This window comes from Oenanthe melanoleuca, chromosome 2 (assembly GCF_029582105.1).
Source record: "Oenanthe melanoleuca isolate GR-GAL-2019-014 chromosome 2, OMel1.0, whole genome shotgun sequence".
Taxonomy (NCBI): Eukaryota; Metazoa; Chordata; class Aves; order Passeriformes; family Muscicapidae; genus Oenanthe; species Oenanthe melanoleuca.
The window spans coordinates 38,863,369-38,881,605 of NC_079335.1; the positions used below are offsets into that span (position 1 = coordinate 38,863,369).

The window sequence follows — 18,237 nt, forward strand, 5'->3', positions numbered from 1 at the left end:
AGCCAAATTGGTAACAGCAATTTTCACTCTAGAAATGTTGTAAGGCGCTGCCCTGCTGCTGTTCTGGTGCTTTAATCAGAGGGTGCCATGAACACAGCTTTGAGAGCAAAACTGGACTAAAGACAAAAAAAATAGCAGCTTAACTTGAATCAGTGTTACTTCTTTTGTCACCTTGGAACATGGTGGAATAAAAGCCTCAGATTTGTCAGTCAGGGTAAAGCCCTCAGCCAGGGTTTTCAAAATAACTGTTTTCTTCTTTTAGAAGTTTGATGTCATTGAGGAAAATTTTTATTTGGATCTTTTACTTGACATCTTGTCTAGGCAGTCAAACTTCTAAAGAAAGTGTTTCACTGAGTGACAAGCTGTTTTGGGAAATTGTCTGTCCTGAGACTAAATTCATCTAGATGAGGTTTTTTTGCAGATTTTGAAAGACAAAGCCTAATTTTCTGCATCTCCCAACTAGAACAGCCTGTAAATGACTACAGAACAGACTATCCTGAAAAGACAAGTGACTACCTAAGCTTACTCACATAAATACACCCACCCCTGAGCACAATAAACCCATCTGGATCAAGGTAGCTATCCCCCACATTAATGATACAGGTATATAAGTGATGCTACACTTGCTGGGAAGTTAGTAAAGGAGGCTTTAAGGCTGCAATTGGAAATGTGACTCATGAATGAAACACATCTGTCTCTCAGATTCCTTGCAGGACACTAAGAACTGGTAGAAGACGATGGTCTCTTACAGTCATTTCAATATGCAGCAACAAAATAACAGCCTTGTTACTTTTTGCATCTTTTGGATTTCCAGACTATATATGAGTGGGTACTAACCAGAGGGTTATTCCCTGAGACATTACTCTGACCTATTCAGGAACAGCAAAATAGATCTTCTCTTTTTTCATTTGTTTCTTTTCTAGGTTTTGTTGGTTTTGCCTCAGGTTTGGCTTTCTCTAATATTCTGCTCTGCAATAGAGTTTGTAGGGAAACATCTTAGGTAATTCTGTCTGAGAACAGAAGGAACAGCATTTGTATCTTGACAAATTCTAGCAAGTTTTCCATGCATTAAATAGCTCTCTACAGGTTTAAGCTCTAACTCCAAATCAGTGGTGAATTGAGCCCATTCTTTTTAAAACAAACCCAGGACATTGTGAGACATTCAAGGTTCTGGCATCAGCACTAGTGAGTGTTTTTGCAGTATTACACTTTCAGTCATCATACCCAATTCAAAGGTATGAGAAATTTATACAAATTGCACTCTTCTGAGGACAAACCTGCTTCACCTTGCTCAGGCAAACCAGTTTTCACTGCTGATTTTGCACAGGCAAAATGACCATTGGTTGACATACAGAGAGACTGTGTGTGTAAATCAAGGAAACACATGTAGTGTAGCCCACAGAAACTTGTAGGAGTGATACCTTTCAGTAATATAATGAAAGCATAAAATAAAACAATCAAGACTACATAACCTGACTCTACCTTAGCTATTCCCCAGTAATATTAATTTGTGCATGTGAAACCAGAATTTGTATGGCATCAAACCATTCACCTCCATGAATTCACAAATATTGGTTCACCTTTCCAGATAAAGGAACACAACCTTTACCCAGAAAAACATTCTAATATTCTTTATCTTTGTTCAACAGGGGACAATTTTTTGTTTTAAACAGGATGTGTGCAGGATAAATTTTGTTTCTACATGGCAATAACAAGAAGCTTTAAAGTAAATCAGACACCATAAAGTAATTCCACAATGCCTTGGAAAGAACCCAAGACTTGCTGGTACCTAAATATATTCTCTGTGGACAAATGTAGAGGCCACCCTCAACGTGAACAATAACTATATTTCCCTGACAACTCTATGGAATACTCCATGAAATGAGTTATCTCTGATAAGGAAAAGCATGGAAATTTACTTTCTCTGGACTATTGCTTATTAAAATGGACAAGATGCCAGTATCCTTCTTTAAACAAGGTAAAAATTTATTTTTATGAAGAACTTTGTTTCTAAAATCTTAATTCAGCATTTTTCAATGTCAGGTACCTGGAATTAATTCGTATCAAAATACAGCTATGATATAAAAATTAATTGTTTAAAAAGGAGAGAACAAACCCATATAAAAGAGCCTCAGTACCTCAAACATTTTTACTTTGCTTGTTACTGCTCCACTGTAGGTGAAAAATATTCTTAAAACAAGTGTTCTGAAAGAGTGTGAAAAGAGCTGGAAACAAATTTGCAACTTATTTAGTTATGAAACTTCTGGAGACTGCATCAAGTCTCACATATTTACTGATATCTCAAAGGGCATTTCTAGATTTTCTTTGAAATGTTCTGTATTTTTCTCCTCATGATCTTTGTTTTGAAACTATTTTTACTGAAGGACTCATGACATCATGAGTAGAGTTTCACTTTTATCTATGTCAGGTGAAATATACCACGATGTTTGGGTGTTTCAGTTTCTTTACCTCAAAATTCAAAACTTACATCGTTAATGCATTTTAAGAGCCATGGCAATTTCAATTTGTAGTGATACATAAGATATATTCACGCTTGAATTAAATCTAAGAGAGACATCTTAGAACTACAATTAATATCAAACTATACAAAATACTACATATGACCTGGACATTAAGACACCTTGTGAGAAATCTCTTGTCTCCACATGACCATGTGTTCATTTAATTAAATACATTTTTTAAATCATTGGGGTAAGACAAAATGCTTATTTGTAATTTACCTGACAAGAAGTGTAAGTTAGATATTAAGACTATGCTTCCATGATTAAATATTTTATGCTCCACTGACTATCCTAGTCTTTTCCATTTTATACTGCAATCTATAAAACAAAATTTAAAATCTATATATCAATTCATATTAATGTAGTAATCATTGCATATGCAACCATAAATGTAGTGGTTGCTAAAATACTTAATATATTCCTCTTCTAAGTCTCTATTCATTTAAGAAAAACAAGAATTTTAATAAACCAATCAATAGTTTTAATAATATCTGCAAAGGGAACATTATTGTTTTCACCATATTAATTTGGGAAACTAATCAAAGCAATGTGATGTCTGCAGAACAGCTCTAAGGAACTGAATAAAAATATTTTTATATATATGTTTAAGATACCTAAAAGCCTCCACACCCTGGTTTCCAGTTTACCAGGCTGGTGGCCTTGGATATATGATGACCCTTGATTTATCATGACAGAAGAGAGCAGTCCCTTTGACAGTTCCAGAAACTGCTCTGATAACAGGAGTGGATTGGGATAGCCAAGATCCACCCGAGATAACACATCCACCTTTTCTCAGCCCATAAACTCCTCATGCAGCAGCTCCAGGGGCACAACAGGGACTCAGAGCAGGGAGCACTTCAGCCTGCAGCACCCACACTGCCACGCCAGCCTCAGACCTGGCACTGCACAAGCCCCAGCCCCTGCAGGGAGCCAGGCAGCCACTCAAACCAGCCTGGTACCCACTGCACACATGGGAGCTGCCAACCACGTGTCACACAGCTCAGAAAGTGCTCACTGTGGCCTTGGAGAAACTTGAACATGCCTGTGCAGCATTTTCTGAAAAATACTTGTTCTATGCTTGAACTGGAAAATGCTTGGTTTATGCTTGAACCAATACATCAGTTAAATGACTTTGCCATCCCTAGTGATGTTAGTGAAGTTAGTGCTCAAATGCATTTGAGAACTATATTCAGATGGATTTTGAAAGTGATGCAGGTGTCTGCAGCTAAAGTAATCTCAGACTTTCCAGTTAAAGAACAAGAAATCAGCTTTCTACACCTTTAGGAACACACTTGGACCACAAATTTTTCATCCTAGTCAGCAGTCTCCAGCAGACTACAAGAGTTTCAGCTAAAGCTGGTCAGATAATCCTGAAAATAGGGGAAGAGAAAACGTGTGTTTTCAGTCATATTGAATCAATTTTGGGACCCTTCTGCATTAATTTTAATATTTAGCATTCCCTCAGTATCAGAGTTATGATTGCCATTGTCCTCCATGAAAAGATGCCCAAGGTCTACAGTCAAAACTTTAAGAAGCTAGAAACTCTACAATACATGAGGAGAACTAAGCTATGAAATATGGAGCAGAAAGGCAGGAGAAACAGCTCATGGAGATGAAGCTACCTCATAGGAGGTTGCAAGGAGGTAGAAAGAGGACACAGCTGGAGCTGAAACAATCAGGCAACACTGAGGAGAGGTAAGGATAAAGAGAGTGGAGAATTAGGAAAGTTAAAAAAATAGGGGTTAAAAGAAAAAGGCAAGCCACAAAAGAAAGGGAGAGGATACAGGCAGATTTCAGAAAAAGGGGGAAAGCTTGGTATTTTGAGAATAGAAAAAAGAGACAAACCAGATGGGAGTGGTTACAGAAAAGGAAAAAGGCTTATGTGAGTAATAAAAGGAGCAAACTAGGCAGAGTGCAGGAGAGGGAGACTACAGCAAATGAGAAGGCAGAAAATAGGGAGGAAAAGTAACATGTCATTCCCAGAATGAGAATCAAAACAATTATTCCACAATCCCAGCATCATTTTGTTGTCCTATACTATTATCTCAAAACCACACTGTTCCTTCACCTTGCAGCAGATTAAAATACAGGCTCACACAGTGGAAGAGAATTAGATGCTGTTATTTGGTGAGGGATTCCTCATTTGCTGCATCATTTCATGCAGATGATGGACAAAGTTCTAGGTAGAAATCAGATTAGATGGTCAACTGCAAGGCAAAGGGAATTTGACTCAGGAATTAGATTTTGCGAAGGGAAAGTGCTGTGTTATAATTAGGGAGCATTTTTGTTTGAAACTTCATGTATGCCTTCTGTTTAGGACAGGCATTAACTGCATTGGAGTTCCTTAGAAAATGTGTGTATCATTTACATTTAATACTGATATTATAATGGTGTTCACTAGAGGTTAATTAGAGCTATGCTGGTAACCTTAATCCTGAAATTTGTTTAACCTTACTTAGGAACAATAAGTTTACTTCGCTTCCTAAATTTTCTTTTACCAGAGAATTTTTTAAATTTTGTTTTATAACAGAATTCAGCTAGGCACTGAGGCTATACTACTGTACTATGAAAAAAAATGTCTTAGGATGTATGTAGTGAATCAATATGCCAAAAAAAACAATAAAACAAAATACTATTTCAATATACCTAAACGTCTATTCAAAGCACCTAGTTTGTCTTTGCTATCATCCTGAGGGGTTTTTTTTAGAACATTTCTGCAACAGTATGAGAAAGAGCCTTTGCTACAGTTTTAGTAGACCATAACTGCAGGAATATGATTACCATGATGATGACCAGCAGGGCTGGTCATCTGGCAGACAACTGGAACAATCCAGTTCTTCAGCTAGAGGTCATTGTTAGACCTCTCCTAGCCTATAATTATAACATGCCAAATATTCCTATCTAGACAAAAATATTATATTGAAGTGACTATGCTTTTAAAGCAGTGATATATATGCAGTCTTATTTCCCACCCTGCACTCAACCCCCTTAATATCAGACACTGGCTTTCACACTTCTCTCACTGTCAAGTTGAAGGGGGGAAAAAAGATGTCATGACACTGAAGGCAGTGTGATTTCAAGTGATTTTTTCAGTATTTCATTGACATGCTGTTAAAAAACCATCACTGGAGGCAGTGAACATAACCAGGATTTCTTGAGAAACAAATAAAATTACATTTTTATGAATTAATAATTAAAATATGATCTGATCCCATGTTTCAACTACGTTTGTTTGAAAATACAGCCAGCTGTGTCCATAATGGGTTTAAAAATGGTTACTGTCAAACAATTTTAACAAAATTTGTGCAATTCATAAGCATAAATTGCACAAAGGGAATTCCTGCAGGATTTCTCCAACCACAACTTAGTAGTCTAATAAGCTATGTAGGATAGTAAACTAAGTATGATGAAGCACACTTACCCAAAAATATTTATTATTGCCTATCACTTTTGAACTGTCATTTGCAAATTCAAATATCTGAAAATCTCCATTACAATTATTTTAAGTTGACTCCAGACAGCATCAGAAGAGTGATGATATAGCTGTTCATACCCCTGCAGCGGCAGAAATGTCACAACAGAGCATAGGTGAATATGCTAAAAAACCCATTTTAATAGTCAATTGATACTCAGAGATGAGCATTTGGGCTGCACTGTTTTTTCTCTCACTGGTATAAACTGAGCCTGAACCCCATGGCACTAAATGGCACAAACAGACTTGAAGGTAGGTGGCAGAAATACAATTTCTAAATACAGCTTCAACCCTGTTTGTGAACCCTTTGGCTCAAACAAAAAACCCTATGTACAGCAAAGTCACCTTCTCATCTACAGACTTACAAAACCAGTGTATTCCCATCCACACTTTAAAACTAGTATCTCAAACTTACCTAGCTTCCTTTGTTGCAAACTGAAGGTTTCTTACTAATGCATTAATGCAAATTCAGTTGGCACTCAAATAAGAAGGAAAAAAACCTCTAAAACACACACAAGTACAATCACATGTTCAGTACACTAAGAGACAGACCAGCAGCAGAGATCTAACCATTAAGCTTTGTGATAAGAATACAGCCACACCTGGGGGAAAAAAAAAACAACTTTAGTCCTGGAGGCCGATTTAGTGCAATTCTCATGGTGAAAGGATCACATCCTATCTGCCTTCGGAAAGCACTGCCTTGGGGCATGACAGATTTAACCCAAGATTAGTGTCACTCGAGGGCCACGTGGCCAAGAAGAATGACAGAAACAGCAGTACAGTAATTTATTTTCCAGAAATACAAAAACCAGATAGTTAAAAACACAACTAGAAACACGTTCAGGGCGAAGAAATTAGACTGTGGATATTTTCAAAAATATCAATAATTACGCGCATGAAGAAAGGGGGAAAAAAATATGTAAACATTCCATTAACCCCAGCCGAAAACCAGTTGGAACGAGGCTTCTAGCCTGCAGGATGACCACGATAGGAGCTTATGTCCACCCAAAGTTTGTGGAACTGTCCCAAGGAGATCCAAATAAATTACATAAATAGGAGCGGGGCCGGGCGCCCCCCTGCCAGTGTCCGAGCCGAGCCCCTCACAAGTCGGGGTAGCCGCAGTAGTAGACGGCGCTGCTGGCGTCCGACACGGCGGCCGAGACGGGGCCCGCGCCCTCGGGCGGCGGCAGCGCGGCCGCGCCGGGCCCGCTGAAGGGCAGCGCCAGCTCGGGCTTGCAGGCGAAGCGCAGGTACTGCTCGAACTCGGTGCGGTCCACGTCGCCCAGCAGCTCCTCCGGCGGCAGCTGCTCCAGCTGCTCCCGGCACGGCGCCGTCTCGGGCGGCGGCGACGGCTGCCCCACGGCCCCCGGCGGCGGGCCGCGCCCCGGGCCCGGCGGCTGGCACTGCCCGTAGAACGCGGGCAGCGGCGCCGGGCAGCCCAGCAGCCCCTGCAGCGACCCGCCCGCGCCCAGCGCCTCCCCGGGCGCCAGGTGCCGCCGCAGCGCCGCGCCCGACGGGCTCTCGGCCGCCGCCGCCGCCGGGTACTCGGCGGCCGCCGGGTGCGGGCCGTAGCCGTAGGGCACCAGCGCGCACTCCTCCTGCAGCCCCGCCGCGAAGAAGGGCGCCTCGCTCTCCGCCGCGTCCAGCGGCGACGGGTCCGGCGTGGGCAGGCTGTAGCCGTCGAACGCCGCGCCCAGCGGCGGACAGTCCCGGTAGTGGCCCGCGCCCGCCGCCGCGTAGCCCTGCTCGCCGTACGCCAGTCCCAGGCCCTCCGCGCACATCCTGCCGCCGCCGCCGGCCGCCTCGCTGCCCAGCCCGGGCCCCGCCGCCGCCTCCGCCAGGCCGTGCTGCAGGAAGCCGCTCTCCACCCGCTTCAGCCGCTTCACCTGCTTCCGCCGCCGCGGCCGGTACTTGTAGTTCGGGTGGTCCTGCATGTGCTGCACCCGCAGCCGCTCCGCCTCCTCCACGAACGGACGCTTCTCCGACAGCGACAGCGCCTTCCACGATTTACCTGCGCCCACCGACACCGTCAGATCCCCCGCTCGCCCAGCGGCACCGCGCCCGCTCCCGACCGCGGCCCCGGCCCCGGCCCCGCGCGATCCCCGCTCGCCCTCGGACGCGACCGCCCCACCGGGACCCCGGCCCGACAGCCCACGGATCCCCCCGCTCGCCGCCCACAGCCCCGGGGCTGCCCCGGGCTCCTCGCTCTCCTGGATCCGCCCCGCGGGACCCCGCGCTCACCCAGCATCTTGCTGAGCTCGGCGTTGTGCAGGTCCGGGTTCTGCTGCGCCAGCCGCTTGCGCTCGTCCTTCGCCCACACCATGAAGGCGTTCATGGGACGCCGGATCCGCGCCTCGCCCTTGCTGCGGCCGCCCGACGGCGCCGCGCCGCCCTTCGCCTTCGCCTCGCCCAGCGGGCTCAGCGACTCTGCCCACGGGCACACGGCCGGCATCATGATGGGCAGCGAGCACCGCCCCTGCACCTGGTCGTCGCTGCTGGCGTAGCCCGCATCGGGGCTGCTCATCTCGCAGCGCCTCGGCTCGGGACGCGCCGCCACCGCCGGCAGCTCGGGCGGGCCCGCGGGACGCGCTCGGCACTCGGGCCCCGCTCGCTGCTGCGGTGCCGGCGCCCGGCCCGGCCCTATTTGAGCCGCGGGGCGGCCAATGGGGCGGCGGGGGCGGGCTCGCAGCCGGCCGGCGGCCGCGGCCCCGCGGCGCTGCCCTGCCCTGCCCTGCCCTGCCCTGCGGGCCGGCTCCTCCCGGCGCGGCCGGGCCCGGCACCTGCGCGCATCGCGGGCTCCGCCGCGGGCAGCGCTGCCCCCGCCCCGGACCCGGCACCGGCAGCGCCTCCTGAGCGGCTCCGGCTGCAGCCCTGCCCTCCGCAAGGGCAGCTCCGACCGGCCCCCCGAGGCCGTGGCTGGTGGGCATCCTCGAGAGGAGCAGATGCAAAAGCGGGGAAAGGGACAGAGTATTTATTTACAGGTGTGCCGAGATACTCTGTAACACTCTGAGAGGCACAAGCGGCTTCTCCAGCAGGTAAATGTGCGACGTTTCTTCGTAATAATAAGACAAGTGATCGTCTGTGCCTCGCACTTCAGCGATTCTCCCTCTCCGAGCCCCCCCCCGGCTGCTCCCGCTCTGCCCCCTCCCCCGTAAGCCGCCGCTCCGAGCCAGCGGCCCGGGAATGCTTCGGTGCATCCGCACTTTCAGCTATAGCGAGGCAGTTCCGCGAAAAGAGACAGATTTTTTCCCTCTTGCTGTCTCTGTCACTGCCCCTCAGGATCCTCTTGCCGTCAGCTCTCTGTGCTTTGCCTCCTCGGCAAGTTGGTTTCATTAAATAACGATGTATTCAAAATTAAGCCGACCCTCATTTTATCGGAATATATAAAAAAAACTTGTAAAAACAATACAGTTTGTTTTTCCTAAAAATAGCTGATAGGTTTGAGGCGCCTTTAATTATTTTTACAACTATCCTACCGCCATCGTATTGAAATCGATCTTGATAAATGGGACGTTCTTCTGAAGTGTAATAATTCTTCCCATTTCAGTTTTCTAATATTCGATAATCTTTTCGACAGTACCAACAACCCTATTTTTCAGCCCGTACACCTCGGAAGATGTGTTATCAGTGTTGTCATTGCCACATTTCATACAGAGTGAATGCAGAGAAAGTTTGTCCGTAAACGGGCACGACTCACAAGCCTTGGCACGACCTGGGATGTGTTTCTTGGCGCATTTTCTTGTGCTCCAGCAAATTGGACAAGCTGAAAGCCACATCTCTGCCTTGATACATGAGATCGCATCTTATCTGAATAGAAAAGGCGTGAAGTTACAGGCGATTAAAACAAAAACAACAATAAACCTGGATAAATCCTGCCCTCATTAATTAAGTTTGCCGGTCATTAGCGCCCTTTTTCCCCCTCCAATATCTCCTCCAGGTGTTCGGGGCTGCTGGGCAGGGCTCCCTCCAGGCTCTGCGGTAAATCCCGGGTGGGGAGCGGGAGCAGGAGCACCCTCGACAGATTCCTGCCATCGGGGAGCCCCCGTCTTCTCTCCTGCAACGGACAGCGGAATTATTTAAGTGATCGTATTTCCTGGTACCTCTCTTCATGTTTTGCTTGAAGCCGAGAGTGTAAAATTCTCTGTTTGTTCTTTACAAAAGGCGACACTAGCACGAGTTAGGTCAAGTCCTTCATCTTCCACATGAAACCCGGAAAAGTGAGTGTAGATGCCTGCAGCCTGGGAGGGATCGGGGGGCAGAATACCTACTTGGGAAACAATCCATTGGTAATGATGTCAGACCAAGTTTGAAATTACTTCTTTCGGACAGAAGTTAGTTAAATATATTTATATTTAAACCGTTTAAACTGCAGGAAGTGATCACAGACTAGTTTGAGTAGGAAGGGACTTTTAAAATCGTCTAATTCCTGTCCCCTCCTATGGGTGGGAACACCTTCCACTGGACCAGGTTGCTCAAAGCTCCATCCAACCTGGCCTTGAGCACTTCCAAGGATGCCTTTTCGGGGCAACCTGTTCCAGTGTTTTAACACCCTCGTTGTAACCCTGGCTCCTTCTAGCAGATCTGAAAGTATCCTCTTTAAAACTATTTTCCTGTGTCCTATCCCAACACAGGCTAGCTTCTCTGCTCTGTTTTTTTAACACACACATACACACAATATGAAAGAAGAACGAGGATCACTTGTATTCCTCGGTCACGTATTTTAAATTTCCCTAGGATAAAACTAGGCAGCTAGTTAACTTGGAGCAGTTGTTTTGAGAAATGTTGACATCCTCAAGGACAGGGGCGACTGGCCTTGCAGGTCTGCATTGCTTTTAGCGGGCTGTCTTTGAGCCTGGAGCCGCTCTGCCGCCCTTCCTGGCCGCCTGCACGGTGACTCCCTCCCCTTGTTCCACCGCTCCGTGCGCCCACTGCGCTGCCCCTTCTCGCTCTTTGGCCCCCGCGGACTTTCCCACCCCAGAGCTCAGGGCTGGGCTCGGGGCGATGGGATGGATGCTGCACCCAGGGGCTGCGCCTCCCGTACCAGCCCGGTTAGCCCGGCAGCTGGAACCCGCTATCCCTGCCCGGAGCACGCTGGGGACATGAATACTGGGGCAGCAGACAGCCGAGCTCCCGGGTTTGCCGTCGGTTTTCTTCAGGAGACGCGAAATGGGGCAGTTCACAGCTGGCCAGGTCAAAGCACCGGCCGGCGAGCAGAATCAGGCAGCGATAGGGATTGCATCGTGCAGTTCATTCAGTCACACCACGTAATAACTTGGCGGCATGAATTTGTCGGGCTTGTCCCCTAAAGCAGTTCTACAGATCCACCATCACCATCGGCAGCTCCCCTGAGTATGAACGCAGCAAAAATAGAGATTCAGCAGCACACACTAAGAAAGGGAAAAAAAAAAAAAAAAAAAAAAAAAAAACCCACACAAAAATCAAATAACAAAACAAAAAAATACACCAAACAAAAAACAATAAAAAACCCACAGAAAAGGAAAAAAAGGCTTTGGAACGAGTTCCAGAAATAAATACAAGCATGTAATGCCACCCGACCTTCAGCCTTGGGGACGCCCACAAGCACCTACGGGATCCTATGATCCAGAACAGGAACAGATTATGAGTTAGTGTTAACGGCAGCGACGTCCTGGTAGCTTTGTAACCCTCGAAGCAGGGAAGGAAATCAAATAACCTACCCTTTTCGCTACAAATGCATTCAGAACATATCATTTTACAGTGTAGAAAGTGCAATAATTTTATTTTTATTCTCTAGAAGGTGTGGACTTTGAGGGTTTTTTCCTAGCACAACGGGCAAAACCTAGGATAGGTTTTGCAGCATCCAAAGCAGAGAGAAGTCACTCAGATGTCATCAGGAACAAGGGGAATTATTTAGCATTTGATCTGGGACAAGGTTTTGTGACAGACCTTCTGAGTAAATATTTCAGGTTAAAACCATGCACTTAAATTACTAAAGTATACCAGTCTGCGAGAAGTCTTGGGTGATCAGCACACTCCCAGACGCACGGACAGCTGCTGTACTTAAGAACTTCTAAACACAGAGAAGGTGAAAGAAATTCCTATTTTTGTAGACCGAAATTTAAAGAAAGCTACTGAACTCCGATCTCGCAGGCATTTAATTAGCCAACACCTCACTCGACTGTTTAACGTCAAGCAGATGTGGGTGTGAATTACTGGGTTTCGCTGTTCGCTCGCCCCTCGGAGCAGCGGTAAGTGCAGTCAGAGCACCTGATGCACGCTGGTGTCGCTTGTCACAAGGCTGCGAGTGGCCTGTCCCTGCCGCCCACGTCAGCTGTGCCCGGGGTATTGGCTCCTGGTCCCGTGCTGGCGTGTTGGCACTGCCAGGGGTTTCTGTCCTTCCCAGGGCGAATGGGAGAGGATTTACTACAACACAAGGAGAGGGGTGCCACATAAATAAACTAAATGTGTGTACAAGGAGAAATTCATTCTTGCTAATGTTGTCCAGCAATTACCGTCTTTGTAGCTGGAAAAGCACACAGCTACAGAAAAGGCCAAAAATCTGGTATGTTAAAGTTGTTTGTTTGTTTGTTTGTTTGGATTTTTTTTTTCAGAGCACAGACGTTTTTTCAGAGCTTCTTGACGTTTCCAGCTCCTCTGCATTAGTGTGTTTTTATTCTGACCTCCTGGCTTTCCTGCAACCTGTTCTGTATGGACAAACCTTGAGTTGGTTTAATTCAGTACCTTGGCCTGAAATCTCTTTTTTCCACATAAGGCCCACTTGCTTTTCTATCCATATACTTCAGCAAGGCAGAGAGCACACACACACACACACAAAGACCATCAAAACAAAAACCACCAAAAACCCCCCAACTAACCAACCAAAAAAAAAAAAAACAAAAAAAAAAAAAAAACCCTTAAAAAAACCCCAAAGCCCAACCAAATACTACCAAAAAAAAAAAAAAATAAAAAATAAAAAAAAACTCTTCCAGCTGCAATGTGACACCAACGTAAGGGACTCGACTGTGTTAAGAAAAATCGAAACGTTACTGGGGATTTATTGTGAATGAATGAGAGAGGGAAAGAAAAAAACCCCAAACCAAACAAAAGGCAAAGAGCTGAATACCTTTTGGGCTTTAGGGCATAAGAGATGTCCGTGAAGTTCAGAGAGCATTCACCATTCCCATAGGAAGGGTCTGGAAGGAGCTGCTCTGGTGATGCCGTTCTTTAACTGGAGAAAGAGTTTGGGTAAGGTTAAGGTAAGGGTAAGTCTGGGGCATGAGGGAGGTTTAACGCTTTCAAAAGGGCTACAGGACGGATTTGAGTGTCTGTCATGTAGAATCAGAAACTCAAGATGCTTTGAGGAAAATAGGGCTTGAACGGAGATTAAGAATATTTTGCTTCATGCATATTGGCAGTGCATAAATCTGCCACGTTTCAGACATTTTAAAGAAGTTTCAGACCATTCTCATAGGGAAGGGCTAAAAAACCAAAGACCTACACATCTGGCTACATACAGGAAAAAAACGCTTCTTAGATTTGAGTCTGCAACAGCTCTGTGGAAAGGCTTGCTGGAAGATCTGCTACATCTTCATCACACAGTTAAGCACACTTGTGGTGTGTTGGACTGTTGTGCAGGCCAACACTCTAACCAAAACCGGTGTATTTGATTCAATTTAGTTTAATTCTCTTCTGATATTATTATTAAAAAAAAAAAAAAAAAAAAAAAAAAAAAAAAAAAAAAAAAAAAGAGACAGAGAAAGAAAAAGAAAAAGAAAAAGAAAAAGAAAAAGAAAAAGAAAAAGAAAAAAGAAAAAAAAAAAAAAAGAAAAAAGGAAAAAGAGAAAAAGAGAGAAAGGAAAAAAACAGAAAAAGGAAAAGAAAAAAAGAAAATAAATGTAGAATTTTTTTATCCTTCATTTCATTATGAGCCAGCCACTTACAGTTTTAAGTCTGCTTCAGGCTTCATCTTTCTGACAAGTTGGGGTGAGTAACAGAAGGGAGCAAGACCTGAATCTAAAGGAAAAATGAAAAGAAATGGTGACTGAAGCTATGAAACGCTTATTGATTATTTATTTCCCAAAAGAGCCGAAGTGATTTTCCCACAGAAAGCTGTGAACATGTGGAAAAGAACATTATTTTTATCCTGTAGGTTTAAATATCGTAATAAAAGGAAAAGTCAACCAAACAAGAAACCATCTCTCATGCACATTTGTTTCCTGAGTTTATGTATCTATGTTTTAAAAGTGTAATGTTTTTTCCAAATTAAAGTATCAAGAAAACATATTATGTCCTTGTTCTGAAGTATCACCTATTTCAGAATTACATCATTTTTCTCGTTAGGAAAGGAGTGAAGAGAGTCACAGGCTGGATATTTTAGGTGTATTTCTTAGAACTGAAGACTGAAAAGTAAAGGGGGAAGATTAAGAAACGAGAGGATAGACTATTTTACGAAATATAAAGGCTCTGAATGCATTTAGATTCAAGACTCAATTAGTACACAATTAGTAGGTCGATTTTTGCCAACGAGGCCACTCTCAAATCTCTTTGATTGAGGCAGTTTGCATCTATTTTATCTTTCACGGGTACAAACGTAAGTCTCTTTAATTGCAATTTGAAAACGGACCCAATTTAATTTCCCATCCTCGTGGAAGACAGGTTAATCAGTGGGCAAGTCTGCCACTTCGGCCCCTGCCCCCTCCTACCCGGTGCTCAGCTCCACAGCTTTATCTTAGGAAGCAAACGACCCAGATGACTGTTTCCTCCTCCCCCCGATTTAAGCAATAAACATAATTAATTTATCAGTCCCAACCCACAGCCAGACTCCGTGCTAACATCTAAATGAAAATGTCGTTTCCCCCCCACCCCCCCACGTTTAATTGCAGAGTGCCCATTTCTCAAGCATGAAGATATTTCCATCTCTAGGTCCATTTTCATCGACCGAGGGATTTCCTTAGGAGAGAAAAGGTGAGATTCTGGGAGACACGGGCGGAGGTGCCCCCGTGGCAGGGTGCCGAGCGGGCTGCTCCGGGCCGGCCTCCCCCGTCGGAGGCTCGTGTCGTAACTTTTCACTCACTTTGAATCCTGATTTACAGCTCTTGCTCTCCGCAGCGGAGATGTGACACACTGCCACCCCCGCCCCGGCACAGCATGGGGACACGAAAGACATTCTCTCCAAGGAGGTGCTTAACCAGCACTTATCCACGGCTCCGTGTTTCCATTAAAAACGGACCAAGCCCTAGTGTACTTCAGAAGGCGCTTTCATAGAGACTTATTACACTTCAAACATAGTGAGGTTTCTTGCTTTTCTTTTTTTTAAATTCAGTCGTGCTAGTCAGCTCTATAAGAAAGCACGAATAAAGTGGAAAAAAAACCCCACAAATAAGAGCCCGGAGTAGGCAGTTATCGAAGGCTTAAAATTTTGATCTGTACCTGGAGCAGGAGAGACAGTGGTGACAAAGTGTGAGAGTACCTAATACTTAGTGCAAGGGGCACTTGCAAAAGAAGTTTAAGAGGCAGTAATCACCAATTACAAAGGACGATAACATCTCTTTGAGGAGTTATCAGAGACCAGTTTTATTATTTTCCCTTTATTGTAAAAGTGCAAAATTATTCTGTACAAATCCATCATATAAAACCCAGCATTCTGTAAAACATACAAAAGCACATGGATCTCCAATGAGATCTCCGAAATCGTGTTCTCCGTGTGCCACTATTATCACGATTCAACCACAGGAACAGTTTCAGGTGTCACTGTCGGACAGTGATGGGAAGACCTGCACCACCTGGACAGCGAGATGGCAAATCACCTTTTAAACCTCGAGCAGGTCACGGATACCCTGTCAGTTCTCAAGATTCAAATAAATTACATAAATAGGAGCGGGGCCGAGCGCCCCCCTGCCAGTGTCCGAGCCGAGCCCCTCACAAGTCGGGGTAGCCGCAGTAGTAGACGGCGCTGCTGGCGTCCGACACGGCGGCCGAGACGGGGCCCGCGCCCTCGGGCGGCGGCAGCGCGGCCGCGCCGGGCCCGCCGAAGGGCAGCGCCAGCTCGGGCTTGCAGGCGAAGCGCAGGTACTGCTCGAACTCGGTGCGGTCCACGTCGCCCAGCAGCTCCTCCGGCGGCAGCTGCTCCAGCTGCTCCCGGCACGGCGCCGTCTCGGGCGGCGGCGACGGCTGCCCCACGGCCCCCGGCGGCGGGCCGCGCCCCGGGCCCGGCGGCTGGCACTGCCCGTAGAACGCGGGCAGCGGCGCCGGGCAGCCCAGCAGCCCCTGCAGCGACCCGCCCGCGCCCAGCGCCTCCCCGGGCGCCAGGTGCCGCCGCAGCGCCGCGCCCGACGGGCTCTCGGCCGCCGCCGCCGCCGGGTACTCGGCGGCCGCCGGGTGCGGGCCGTAGCCGTAGGGCACCAGCGCGCACTCCTCCTGCAGCCCCGCCGCGAAGAAGGGCGCCTCGCTCTCCGCCGCGTCCAGCGGCGACGGGTCCGGCGTGGGCAGGCTGTAGCCGTCGAACGCCGCGCCCAGCGGCGGACAGTCCCGGTAGTGGCCCGCGCCCGCCGCCGCGTAGCCCTGCTCGCCGTACGCCAGTCCCAGGCCCTCCGCGCACATCCTGCCGCCGCCGCCGGCCGCCTCGCTGCCCAGCCCGGGCCCCGCCGCCGCCTCCGCCAGGCCGTGCTGCAGGAAGCCGCTCTCCACCCGCTTCAGCCGCTTCACCTGCTTCCGCCGCCGCGGCCGGTACTTGTAGTTCGGGTGGTCCTGCATGTGCTGCACCCGCAGCCGCTCCGCCTCCTCCACGAACGGACGCTTCTCCGACAGCGACAGCGCCTTCCACGATTTACCTGCGCCCACCGACACCGTCAGATCCCCCGCTCGCCCAGCGGCACCGCGCCCGCTCCCGACCGCGGCCCCGGCCCCGCGCGATCCCCGCTCGCCCTCGGACGCGACCGCCCCACCGGGACCCCGGCCCGACAGCCCACGGATCCCCCCGCTCGCCGCCCACAGCCCCGGGGCTGCCCCGGGCTCCTCGCTCTCCTGGATCCGCCCCGCGGGACCCCGCGCTCACCCAGCATCTTGCTGAGCTCGGCGTTGTGCAGGTCCGGGTTCTGCTGCGCCAGCCGCTTGCGCTCGTCCTTCGCCCACACCATGAAGGCGTTCATGGGACGCCGGATCCGCGCCTCGCCCTTGCTGCGGCCGCCCGACGGCGCCGCGCCGCCCTTCGCCTTCGCCTCGCCCAGCGGGCTCAGCGACTCTGCCCACGGGCACACGGCCGGCATCATGATGGGCAGCGAGCACCGCCCCTGCACCTGGTCGTCGCTGCTGGCGTAGCCCGCATCGGGGCTGCTCATCTCGCAGCGCCTCGGCTCGGGACGCGCCGCCACCGCCGGCAGCTCGGGCGGGCCCGCGGGACGCGCTCGGCACTCGGGCCCCGCTCGCTGCTGCGGTGCCGGCGCCCGGCCCGGCCCTATTTGAGCCGCGGGGCGGCCAATGGGGCGGCGGGGGCGGGCTCGCAGCCGGCCGGCGGCCGCGGCCCCGCGGCGCTGCCCTGCCCTGCCCTGCCCTGCCCTGCGGGCCGGCTCCTCCCGGCGCGGCCGGGCCCGGCACCTGCGCGCATCGCGGGCTCCGCCGCGGGCAGCGCTGCCCCCGCCCCGGACCCGGCACCGGCAGCGCCTCCTGAGCGGCTCCGGCTGCAGCCCTGCCCTCCGCAAGGGCAGCTCCGACCGGCCCCCCGAGGCCGTGGCTGGTGGGCATCCTCGAGAGATATACCGAAGAGAGGAAAGGGACAGAGTATTTATTTACAGGTGTGCCGAGATACTCTGTAACACTCTGAGAGGCACAAGCGGCTTTTTCTGCCGGCAGAGCTGGGATGTAGCTTGGTAATGAGAAGTCATCGTCTGTGCCTTACCCTGGCTACTTAACCTGTAGTGCTGCCCGAGCATATTTCCCCTCGTATTTCAATGAAAGCGCTCAACTCCCTGGACAATAGTGTGCTGAACCCAGAGTAAAGCCTATGATACATACCCTATCTCACTTTTTCATTCTTCTTAATAAAGCTAATCAGTGTCTGTCAAAAGGCAGACACTTGTTATTAGCTATTAGTGCAGAGTTTGTGTGCGGTATGTATTGCTTGTGGCATTACGTTATCATTATTTCTCTGATTTGCCCACTGTAATTACAACTAGATTTTTTAAAAATGTCCATCACTTCAGAACAAACAGTTCTATCTCAGCACTATTTATATTCTCCTTTGGCATACAAACTAATGTAGAATACGGC

The 18,237-nt window shown here is 48.5% G+C and overlaps 2 protein-coding genes across 2 annotated transcripts; both read right to left on the reverse strand.

Moving 5' to 3' along the window:
- Nucleotides 1-6,765: 6,765 nt before the first annotated feature.
- SOX17 (SRY-box transcription factor 17) lies at nt 6,766-8,603 on the reverse strand. The gene is made up of 2 exons (XM_056485683.1): nt 8,236-8,603; nt 6,766-8,005 (listed from the first exon to the last, which is right to left on the reverse strand). Exons 1-2 carry the CDS (start codon nt 8,516-8,518, stop codon nt 7,095-7,097), a joined length of 1,194 nt encoding a protein of 397 aa, XP_056341658.1. The 5' UTR covers nt 8,519-8,603; the 3' UTR covers nt 6,766-7,094.
- A 6,918-nt stretch (nt 8,604-15,521) lies between these two features.
- LOC130249328 (transcription factor SOX-17-like) lies at nt 15,522-17,390 on the reverse strand. The gene is made up of 2 exons (XM_056484007.1): nt 17,027-17,390; nt 15,522-16,802 (listed from the first exon to the last, which is right to left on the reverse strand). The coding sequence occupies exons 1-2, from the start codon at nt 17,307-17,309 to the stop codon at nt 15,892-15,894; spliced, it is 1,194 nt and encodes a 397-aa protein (XP_056339982.1). The 5' UTR covers nt 17,310-17,390; the 3' UTR covers nt 15,522-15,891.
- Between the last annotated feature and the right edge of the window lie 847 nt (nt 17,391-18,237).